At 43.8% G+C, this 12,353-nt stretch overlaps 1 protein-coding gene across 1 annotated transcript in view; it reads left to right on the top strand.

The window, feature by feature from the left end:
* The first annotated feature begins 1,965 nt into the window (after positions 1-1,965).
* CSF2RB (colony stimulating factor 2 receptor subunit beta) overlaps positions 1,966-12,353 on the top strand; it is a 74,748-nt gene continuing 64,360 nt past the window's right edge. The window contains exons 1-6 of the mRNA XM_040408785.1: positions 1,966-2,088; positions 5,227-5,299; positions 6,155-6,284; positions 7,007-7,176; positions 8,533-8,687; positions 11,933-12,098. Coding sequence (XP_040264719.1) covers positions 5,239-5,299; positions 6,155-6,284; positions 7,007-7,176; positions 8,533-8,687; positions 11,933-12,098 — 682 coding nt within the window. The 5' untranslated portion in view covers positions 1,966-2,088; positions 5,227-5,238. The remainder of the gene's footprint in view (positions 2,089-5,226; positions 5,300-6,154; positions 6,285-7,006; positions 7,177-8,532; positions 8,688-11,932; positions 12,099-12,353) is intronic.

Here is a 12,353-nt window from a genome sequence, read left to right as displayed (position 1 = left end):
ATCAGGATTATCCTAATGCATTCTGAATGGAGAGTAATCCGTTCAGGATGCATCAGGATGTCTTCAGTTCCGGTACGGAACGTTTTTTGGCCGGAGAAAATACCGCAGCATGCTGCGCTTTTTGCTCCGGCCAAAAATCCTGAAGACTTGCCGCAAGGCCGGATCCGGGATCAATGCCCATTGAAAGGCATTGATCCGGATCCGGCCTTAAGCTAAACGTCGTTTCGGCGCATTGCCGGAGCCGACATTTAGCTTTTTCTGAATGGTTACCATGGCTGCCGGGACGCTAAAGTCCTGACAGCCATGGTAAGTGTAGCGGGGAGCAGGGGAGCAGCATACTTACCGTCCGTGCGGCTCCCCGGGCGCTCCAGAGTGACGTCAGGGCGCCCCAAGCGCATGGATCACGTCATCCATGCGCATGGGGCGCTCTGACGTCATTCTGGAGCGCCCGGGGAGCCGCACGGACTGTAAGTATACCGCTCCCCCGCTCCCCGCTCCTACTATGGCAACCAGGACTTTAATAGCGTCCTGGGTGCCATAGTAACACTGAAAGCATTTGGAAGACGGTTCCGTCTTCAAATGCTTTCAGTACACTTGCGTTGTTACGGATCCGGCAGGCACCTCCGGCAACGGAAGTGCATGCCGGATCCCAACAACGCAAGTGTGAAAGAGGCCTAAGGCTACTTTCACATTAGCGTTTTTCTTTTCCGGCATAGAGTTCCGTCACAGGGGATCTATACCGGAAAAGAACTTATCAGGCATATCCCTATGCATTCTGAATGGAGAGTAATCCGTTCAGGATGCATTCAGTTCAGTCATTTTGACTGATCAGGCAAAAGAGAAAACCGCAGTATGCTACGGTTTTATCTCCGGCAAAAAAAAAACTGAAGAGTTGCCTGAATGCCAGCATTTTTTTCCATGGGAATGTATTAGTGCCTGATCCGGCATTCAAAATGCCGGAATGCCGGATCCGTCCTTCGGGTCTGCGCATGCGCAGACCTTTAAAAATGAGAAAAAAATAAATACCGGATCCGTTTTGCCTGATGACACCGGAAAAAACGGATCCGGTATTGCAATGCATTTTTCTGACTGATCAGGCATTTTTCAGACTGAAAAATGCCTGATCAGTCAGAAAAAATGACATGCGTTTGCATATAGTTTGCCTGATCAGGCAGTCAGTTCAGGAAACGGAACTGCCTGCCGGAATCAAACAGCGCAAGTGTGAAAGTACCCTAACAGTAAAGGTTTGGTTGGCAAAGGTTGGCAGGAACAGAGCTAATCACCCTGTTTCTGCCCTCTTGGTAGGAGTGGGCTGGTCTTGCTTCCTTTCAGGAGCGGGAGTTACTGTTAAGAGACAGTGAGGAGAGAAAGCACACACCAGAGCTCCTGCTTTTGTAAAGGATTCTCCAGAAAGAACAACTGAAGTCATCCTCAAGCAAATACTTGAGAAATCAGACAGCAGATAAACAGCTGAAGACACTGCTGTAAGTTGAGGGACTACAGCTAAGACCCCCATCACCCAAGACAACTACTAGGTCTGTTAAAGCTCAAGTCTAGACCTAGTAGTGGACATTTATACCCACAAGTGTTAAATTGCATCCATCCAACTTGCCTCCATACTTCCTTTACTGGTGCCAGACATTGCACTTTGAGTCCGTACCAAAAGTTATATGTTGCACTTAGTAAAAAGAGACTGTTATATGTTGCTCCCCCAGGGAGCAATGGCCTGAGGGAGTACATCAAGACACAGCACTTCATCAGGGCCCCTACCACTCCCATCCTCTGCACCGGCTCCTCCAGAGCTCGCTGCACATATGCAATACTAAAGTTATAAGACAACCCCTTTAAATAAGACTGTACCACTTGGAATTCCCCATTCTGAAGAGAATTCTCTTCCAAGTTCCCACCTATTTGTGATCTTAAATGTCATAAAGCCACTTCCCTATTCCTAGAAGTGGATGCAACAAACAGGAAACAGTTAACCACATATTTCTTGTACACGCACACAAAGACTGATCAAGCACAATTCTCACTTGATGCGATCTGTGTATAGACATCTAGAAAATCAAGACCTTGAGATGAAAACAGGTAAGATAAAGAATAAGGGAACTTATAGTGGACAATATGATATTGTCTAATAGATTGGATAAGAATACACGTGCTAACTGGTAGTAGAGAGTGGATATTTTTTTGCTCAAGTAAAAATAGAAGGCGGCCATCTTTGTAACACTGTATATATAGCTATTATTTGTATCATGCCTATGACTTGCTCTTCTATTCTGTGAGATATCGTGAACTGTGTGAACCTTATAGAATTGACTTTATATACATAAAATGTACAAAATCAGTCAGGTTTTATATAATTTGCCACCTGTAATTTCATTACCAGGGAAAGTATAGAAGGTGAAAATTGGGTTGGTGGCATAGTTTCTGCACACAAGGGCCTTGTCTTCAACATAATAAGTAAGCATGGAGCCAGATGTCAAAAATTGGTAATAGACCCCCTTACCATAATAACCACAATCAGCAGCATACTAATTTGAGAAATTAAAAAGATTATCGTTGTTTTCCTCACAGTCTTAAAAGGGTTGTCCAGGTTTGGGGGCCTTTGGCCAATACCCCCTCCACCATATCGCTGGACCTGTGGAGCGAAGCATACTTACCTGCTCCCCGTTGCTAGGTTTTTGCTCTTTTGGTCCCCCATAGCCACTGAAGCCGTCTTGTCCCACTTGTCAACATTCAGTTTGATTGGGTTGTTTGGGGGAACAGCAGCCTGAGGCGGTTACATGTCCTTCATGTGGCACCTGGCCCAGTGACATAGGCAACATATATATGTTTGATGTATATGCTGAGCAAATGCCTGTGCAATGAAATGATATGTCTCATGGACTGGACTCATTTATGTGATGTACATGGTACTTTGTTTGTTTCCATGATTTTCTTTTATTTGATACAATGAGACACCTGGAGAGGAAGGAGAAGGCTTAGAGAGTGCTATATGACAGGACACTCCACAATGTTCTGCTTTAGGCCTTGTTCACATTTCCGTGTCAGTGTCACGTCCATGAAAAAAGCGTACGCGTTTTATCTGTGAAAATGTCCATGAAGGATCCGTGGTTGGGCTGTTTTTACCATCCATGTGTCATCCGTAATTCACGGAAGTTGCTCAGCTGAAAATGCATTTCCAAAGATTCTCCTATTAGTCTTCAGTGAAAAACGGACGCAACACGGACACAACACGGATGCTATCTGTGTTGTCTCAGTAATTTTCACGGACCCATAGACTTCAATAGGCGTGCCTGGTCCGCATCACAGATCAAAGTAGCACATGTCCCCGTGATTTTTTTACTGACCCACGGTCAGTAAAAAAAATACTCAAATGTGAACCGACACATTTAAATCAATGGGTACGTGTTCTGTCTGCAGAAAATGCGGACAGCACACATCAGTGAAAAATGAAAATGTGAACAAGGCCTTATACTGTAACAACAGACAAACATTTTATTGCTATATGTGACTTACATGGCTGTACATGGCCTAGGTGGGGTCTAAGGTGTCAGACAATGCGCATACAGGCTTTTGAGATGTAAATTGCGGACTGGCTAACATTACCTTTCTTGTTATGCCTTTTCTAAAAACAGGTCGAGAAAAGTGTACCCATACCCTCCTTCAGTAATTGTTGTGTCGTACAAAGAATCTGCAAGGCCTCTTTCACACGAGCGAGTATTCCACGTGGGTGCAATGCGTGATGCGAACGCATTGCGCCCGCACTGAATCCTGACCCATTCATTTCAATGGGTCTGTGTACATGAGCGTTGGTTTTCACGCATCACTTGTGAAAATCGCAGCATGTTCTATATTCTGCGTTTTTCACGAAACGCTGGCCCCATAGAAGTGAATAGGGCTGCGTGAAAAGCAAGTGCGGATGCGATGCGTTTTTCACGGATGGTTGCTGAGAGATGTTGTTTGTAAACCTTCAGTTTTTTATCACGTGCGTGAAAAACGCATCAATGCGCATTGCACCCACGTGATGAAAACTGAACAACTGAACGCGATCGCATACAAAACTGAATGCACCTACTTGCGAAATCGCGCATTTTTCACTGAACGCATCAGCAATGCATCCGGACCTAATCCGCTCACGCTCGTCTGCAAGGGACCTAAGAAAAGGAGACATTTAACCCCATGACCTTAACCTAGATGCAAACTCAGCCTGACAAAACCTGCAGTGCTGCTCACCTTCAATTACCTTAGGCCTCATGCACACGACCGTTGTTGTGTTCCGTTCCGAAAAATGGGGTTCCGTTGTTCCGTGATCCGTTTCCGTGTGTCTTCCTTTATTTTTGGAGGATCACCAGACATGAAGGAAAGTAAAAATAAATCTAAGACAGGTTTGCCATGCAAATGATAGGAAAAAAACGGACGCGGACGCGGATGACAATCTTGTGTGCCTCCGTGTTTTTTAGAGGTCCCATTGACTTGAATGTGTCCGCGAACCGTTTTCCGCGAAAAAAATAGGACAGGATATATTTTTTTGACAGACTGGAACCACGGATCACGGATGCGAATGACAAACGGTGCATTAGCCGAGTTTTCAACGGACCCATTGAAAGTCAATGGGTCCGCAGAAAATCACGAAAAATGGAACAACGGACACGGAATAAAACAACGGTCGTGTGCATGAGGCCTTACCATGTTGAAATTGTACACTTTTTTTATTACTCAGGTCACGTAGACAAATCTAATAGTAAAAGGTCCATGAAAGAGATCAAAGTTTTTGTCCTACACATTCCAGAGTCTTTTACATATAAAAAACTCTGCGATATCATACCTTGCACTTTATAAAATATGCTGTGCATTTGAAAATCCTCAGACCGTTTCACTTTTTTTCACATTTTATGTTGCGGCCTTGTGCTAAAATAAAATAAAAAACAATTTTCCCCCCCAATTATTCTGCACTCAACATCCCACCCAGAAAGTGAAAACAGCGTGACTGAAATCTATTAATTTATTGAAGAGAAAAAACTAAAATCTTGCCTTAAATTTTTTTAGCTTTTTTCTTGTTTTTGTGTTACAAAATTCCCCATGATCAACAAACCCACAAAAAGGGAAGATCGTTTTATGCAAGACTGGAAGAGATTAGTAAAGTTATAACTTTGTTATTGTCCTCGTGTTCTGATTTAGTGGGGACATTTGTAACTCTGTTGACGTTTTCATGCTTTTAAGGATGAAGTGAAAATGGGAACAAGGGGGCTATTTGTGCTACTCTGCAGCCTGCAACACATACAGGGGATACAAGGTATGTATAATATTTCTCTCTAGTAAAATGTCTATGCAGCTGATATCAAGCTGAACAGCAAGATTAACTCTGCTGACTAAAGTTATATTAATGTGTCCGACAATCTAACTCATATAGGGCTTCCTGATTTTTTTAAAGAATTTTGGTGAATTTTTAAAATTCATACTCCTGAAATCTTGCTTGTTTTCACTTTGGTCACTAAGCCTTATAATAGACTGACACTTGCTGTTCTGTCGAGATCACTTTTCTGCATTCACCTCATTATCGTCACAAGAGGGATTACAATGAAAGGCATCACCTACTTATAGATAAAACAGGATCATACCATGTACAATAGATGATGGCCACAGCTCATCTCTTCCCAATCCCTGCACAATGACCTCTGCGCAGACCACAGGGTATGGCCACAACAATCTCACATGATTTATTCTTACTCTGTATTTTATATTTCGGACCATGTACCAAGTATATGCACGTCATGATTGTCTTCATTGTCATCTATAACTATACAAGACAATTGTGCATAATGCAAAATCTGCTAATTGTATAGTTGTATAACAGTTATGTCAATTATAGGAGCATTAGAAGAAGATAACTGAGCCGATTGGAGTCGGGAAGGAATTTTTTTTCCCCTTAAGTAGGGAAAATTGGCTTCAAGTTTTTTTTTTTGCCTTCCTCTGGATCCACTTGCAGGACAACAGGCCGAACTGGATGGACAAATGTCTTTTTTCGGCCTTATGTACTATGTTACTATGATTGCCATATTTTATTCACTTTTTCTGCCTATTTTATCATAGCACTTAATAAATAAGAGCCTGGTTCCCATTTAGACATCTGCCTTACGTTACTTATTAGGTTCTGCAGTTCTGGATTCTCTTACTTGTGTCAACAACTACAAAACACACTGGCGGTGTCAATGGAAAATAAGTGCAGAAGCTCATGAACTGCTCCCCATGAACCTAATCTACTGGAGTGATGTGACCAGGTATTTCTTGTGTGAAAGACTTAAAAACTCCCGAGGAAGCTTTGGAAGCAATTATGGCTTTGTTTCATGATTGGACAGTAGCTAATGTTAGTTATCATTTGTGTAAGACCACTGGAAGATTCTACGGTACTCTGTTGGGCCAATTTGCTCATGAACCCTGGGGATTTACTTTGTGTCTGTGAAAGGTGTTGTCCTATAATGACGGTGCCTTGTCCACTTGCTTTTAAGACCATATGTACTTCATACTGATGGGACTTCCACTTGGGACCCTCCTCCAAGAACCAGAGCAGAAAGCCGATGACGAGCAGAGGGTCTCACTGGTGGACTAGAGCTGCTCATTTATTATGTGCACTGTCATTGATCTCAATGGCTACCATGTAATACTCAGTTTTCCCTGCGGCTTCTGGCAAAGTGCATAGATGGCTGAATCTACTGGAAAAAAAATCATCAGTGTGCCAGACATATGGGGATCAGTTTACCCCTTTAACTGCTACGCCTCCCGCCCAACCCTTCCAGGGGAAAACTGGGCTGTAGTCATGGTATCATGTCAAAATTGGGTGGAATTTCTGAATTTCCAGGAGACAATCACCATCCATAATCACCAGCACTTCTATAAGTATTAGCGAGAAATAACTTGCAACCCACCATACACAATTTGTTAAGCAGGGGAATTATATAAAGTAAGATCATAATTTCTATATTTTTTTTCTTCCCAATTGCAGCAGTGGAAGTCAGCTCTGTGAACCAGATGACTCTGGTGAGATAAAAGATGGAGAATTATATATGACTTGTCGAATAAATGAAAAGTTCATCTATACAATGACTACCACATACACCTTCCAACCAAAACGTGATGTGAGTAGAAATACTCACATCATCCCTAACTCTAATGGTAAGGTAATAGACAACAAATCCCTAGGCAATGGAAAAAAAATACAATATATGATGCTGGCTGTAAAGATGAGCATGTGAATGAGAGAATTGTATTACAGAAATGAAGCTCCAGCCCCTATATACAGTGACACCACTTTGAAATGAACACCCAGTATAAATGGTCTTCTAGAGCGGTGGTCAATCAAAGAAGAGGCCCAATGTAAAAGGAGAGTTTGCACTGATAAATTAGATTAGTGAATTAATGAAAATGAACTTCAGAATCCATTTACTTAAAGGGAGTCTTTCGCCTATACTGACCATTATAGAACACTAACACCATTACCAGCATTATAGTCCCCATATGTGAATGCTAATAACTGATTAGCTGTCCGTTGCTTATTTTCTTAAAAAACACTTGTATTCAATATGCAAATTAGGTCTGAAGGTGCCCAGGGGCGGCGTTCAAGCGGCCGGTGGCCAGGCCCCTCGTCGCTATTCATATGAAACCCCTCCCCTTTCCCCTCTCTGGCCCGCCCTAGGTCCTTCAGAAATCCAGCCCCAGCGCCGTTCACAAGATTCGCCGCACCTGCGCACTTCATTCCCCATTATGGGCAGAGGCACAAGAGCGTTTAATGCGCATGTGCTGGAATGGGGAATGAAGTGCGCAGGCGCGGCAAACCTTGTGAATGGCGCTGGCGCTGGATTTCTGAAGGACCTAGGGCGGGCCAGAGGGGTGAAAGGGGAGGTGTTTCATATGAATAGCGACGAGGGGCCTGGCCACCGGCCGCTTGAACGCCGCCCCTGGGCACCTTCAGACCTAGTTAGCATTTTGAATAAAAGTGTTTTTTGAAGAAAATAAGCGACGGACAGCTAATCAGTAAGTAGCATTCCAATATGGGGACTATAATGCTGATAATGGTGTTAGTGTTCTATAATGGTCATTATAGGTGAAAGACTCCTTTTAAATGAGTTGCTTGAAAACAAGCATTGGGAGCTAGGATATGGAATCAATGTCCAATCTGTAAGGGTCTGACCATAGTGACTTCCACTAATGGCTAGGAAAGAGACATGCCATTACTTCTCCTGTCTATTCAGGAGGCCACATGGTTGGTCACCCCCACCAATTAGACATAGATGGCATATCCTATCAATACACCATGGACTTACTTGAAAATCTAACGCTAACCACATTTTTAACTGAACTAAATTGGAACCAAGACTGGTGGACTGGTATCTAAAGTCACATGTCAATGATTTGGGAAAATTCACAAAATACAGCTATGGGAGGCTTGTAAACGATGAACATTGTAGAAAGAAGGAGCACACAGTTACTTATCGTCCATTAACAATGAATCATGTTTTGTTTATTTTCCAGTTCGGATGCCACCACCAGAAGGGTTAATGGTCCAAAAGTCTGGCTCAAGAAACAGTTCAATAACTCTACGCTGGAGGATGCCTGATAATGTTTCATACCCTAGACTTCTACTGTACCAAATCGCATACTATAGAAAGGACTGGGAGACTTGGGAGGTATGCTTATAACTGCTATGGGGTCTGGGAGTTGGGTTGGGGGTGGTGTGGAACCACATCAGTGCCAGTCATTGTCATATAGTGAAAAGATACAATAACAGCACCAGACATAATATACAAATGCAGTAATAGTAATGGACAAACTGTATAGATAGCATAATACCAGCCACAGTGCATAAACACAAAAAATAGTACCAGGCATAGTACATAAACACAAAGATAATACCAGCCAAAGTGCATAGACAAAATAATAGTACCAGGCATAGTAAATAGATATAACAATAGAACCAGTCACAGTGCACAGGCACAATAATAGCACAAGGCAAAGTACAGAGAAAATAATAGTACCAGGTGTAGTACATAGACACAATAAAAGTACCAAGCACAGTGCAAAGACTCAAGAATAAAACCATCCACAGTGCATAGACACAATAATAGTATACGGCAAATCACACAGACAAAATAATAGTACCAGGCATAGTACATAGACACAATAATAGTACCAGGTACAGTGCACAGACACAAGACTAGAACCAGACACAGACCCTTTTTGTAGAAAGGAAGCATTTAACCTCCACAATGTTGTATATCTTAAAGGGACACTGTCACCTGGATTTTGGGTATAGAGCTGCGGATATGCGCTGCTAGATCACCGCTAGCACGTCCGCAATATACATTCCCCATAGCTCTCATTGCTTTTATTTAGCTAAAAAAAGCGATTTATATATATGTAAATGAGGCAAGTAAGGAGCCCAAGGGGCTGTTACTAACGTTTCAGGAGCCCAGCCACGCCCACTGTAAAGGAGCCCAGCACCGCCCGCATCCATCGAATCTCCTCCTTGCTCCCCGACGTCACAAAGTTAGAGCGCTGTAATCTCGCAATGCGAGAGGTGGCTCATGAGCAGTGCCAGCATGTTGTTCATTCCCTGTGCAGGGCATAGGCGTGCTCAGCCTATTGCATTAGGGTGTGCACCCTAAAGCACAAACACACACACTGCGCGTGTGTATGTGTATATATACACTGCTCAAAAAAATAAAGGGAACACTTAAACAACACAATGTAACTCCAAGTCAATCACACTTCTGTGAAATCAAACTGTCCACTTAGGAAGCAACACTAAGTGACAATCAATTTCACATGCTGTTGTGCAAATGGGATAGACAACAGGTGGAAATTATAGGCAATTAGCAAGACACCCCCAATAAAGGAGTTGTTCTGCAGGTGGTGAGCACAGACCACTTTTCAGTTCCTATGCTTCCTGGCTGATGTTTTGGTCACTTTTGAATGCTGGCGGTGCTTTCACTCTAGTGGTAGCATGAGAAGGAGTCTACAACCCACACAAGTGGCTCAGGTAGTGCAGCTTATCCAGGATGGCACATCAATGCGAGCTGTGGCAAGAAGGTTTGCTGTGTCTGTCAGCGTAGTGTCCAGAGCATGGAGGCGCTACCAGGAGACAGGCCAGTACATCAGGAGACGTGGAGGAGGCCGTAGGAGGACAACAACCCAGCATCAGGACCGCTACCTCTGCCTTTGTGCAAGGAGGAACAGGAGGAGCACTGCCAGAGCCCTGCAAAATGACCTCCAGCAGGCCACAAATGTGCATGTGTCTGCTCAAACGGTCAGAAACAGACTCCATGAGGGTGATATGAGGGCCCGACGTCCACAGGTGGGGGTTGTGCTTACAGCCCAACACCGTGCAGGACGTTTGGCATTTGCCAGAGAACATCAAGATTAGCAAATTCGCCACTGGTGCCCTGTGCTCTTCACAGATGAAAGCAGGTTTACACTGAGCACATGTGACAGACGTGACAGAGTCTTGAGACGCCGTGGAGAACGTTCTGCTGCCTGCAACATCCTCCAGCATGACCGGTTTGGCATTGGGTCAGTAATGGTGTGGGGTGGCATTTCTTTGGAGGGCCGCACAGCCCTCCATGTGCTCGCCAGAGGTAGCCTGACTGCCATTAGGTACCGAGATGAGAACCTCAGACCCCTTGTGAGACCATATGCTGGTGCGGTTGGCCCTGGGTTCCTCCTAATGCAAGACAATGCTAGACCTCATGTGGCTGGAGTGTGTCAGCAGTTCCTGCAAGACGACGGCATTGATGCTATGGACTGGTCCGCCCGTTCCCCAGTCCTGAATCCAATTGAGCACATCTGGGACATCATGTCTCGCTCTATCCACCAACGTCACGTTGCACCACAGACTGTCCAGGAGTTGGCAGATGCTTTAGTCCAGGTCTGGGAGGAGATCCCTCAGGAGACCGTCCGCCACCTCATCAGGAGCATGCACAGGCGTTGTAGGGAGGTCATACAGGCACGTGGAGGCCACACACACTACTGAGCCTCATTTTGACTTGTTTTAAGGACATGACATCAAAGTTGGATCAGCCTGTAGTGTGTTTTTCCACTTTAATTTTTAGTGTGACTCCAAATCCAGACCTCCATGGGTTGAAAATTTTGATTTCCATTTTTTTATTTTTGTGTGATTTTGTTGTCAGCACATTCAACTATGTAAAGTATTTCAGAAGAATATTTAATTAATTCAGATCTAGGATGTGTTATTTTTGTGTTCCCTTTATTTTTTTGAGCAGTGTGTATATATATATATATATATATATATATATAATATAATATAATATATTATAATATAGCCATTATGCCAGTAGTCCCATTATGCCTCTCATTAGCCCCCATTATGCCTCTCATTAGCCTCCATTATGCCCCCAGCAGCCTCATTAAAAAAAAAAAAAACACACACTTACCTCTCTGCTCCTGGAAGCGCTTCATTAGTATTCACCGGCCAACAGACTTGATTAGGGTGTGCCCAGGCACACCCAGCACACCCTGTGCGCACGCCTATGGTGCTGGCATCAGCCTCAGGAAACGAACTGCACATGCGCTTGCCAGCACGCGCAAGATTACGGCGCTTCAACTATGTGACATCAGGGGAGTAAGGAGGAGATTCGGAGGATGCGGGCGGTGCTGGCTTCTTCTCAGTGGACGTGACTGGGCTCCTGAAACGTTAGTAACAGCCCTTGGGCTCATTACTTGCCTCATTTACATATAAATAAAAGCCTGAGAGCTATGAGGAATGTATATTGCGGACCTGCTAGCAGCAATCTAGCAGCGCATGTCCGCAGCTCTATACCCAAAACCCAGGTGACAGTGTCCCTTTAATAATTGTCTCATTAGTGGGAGCTTTCCTATTTGCAGGCTGCATATAATTAGAATCTTTACTTTTCAGGATGCAGCTGTACTTAATGTTATGGGAAAGACAGAAATCAGCTTCAGTCCACAGCTTTTTGTACCAGGGAGCACCTACATATTCAGAGTCCGTTCTGTACCAGACCAAGAACAACTGTATCGGAGTGCCTGGAGTAACCATATAGCATGGATAATGCCCGAAGAAGGTATTTTTTGGACAAAACAGACATATAACCAAAGACCAATGCTACCAGTACAAACTAAAAATATATTCCCAGTTACTGCTCTGCAAATCTTATCACAACTGTTGGTGTATGTCCACACAGAATGGGTCATCTGCAGATTATCCACAGCGGAAAATATCCACAGCGCATCTGCAGGTATTCCGCAGCAGCACAATCAGAACCAAATAGTATGGATCATGTTGCAGAATTCATAGCCTAATTGCTGTGGGTTTGCAA

This window comes from Bufo bufo, chromosome 9 (assembly GCF_905171765.1).
Source record: "Bufo bufo chromosome 9, aBufBuf1.1, whole genome shotgun sequence".
Classification (NCBI taxonomy): domain Eukaryota; kingdom Metazoa; phylum Chordata; class Amphibia; order Anura; family Bufonidae; genus Bufo; species Bufo bufo.
Note: the sequence above shows the minus strand (reverse complement) of the source record. Positions and strands in the feature narration are given on the sequence as shown.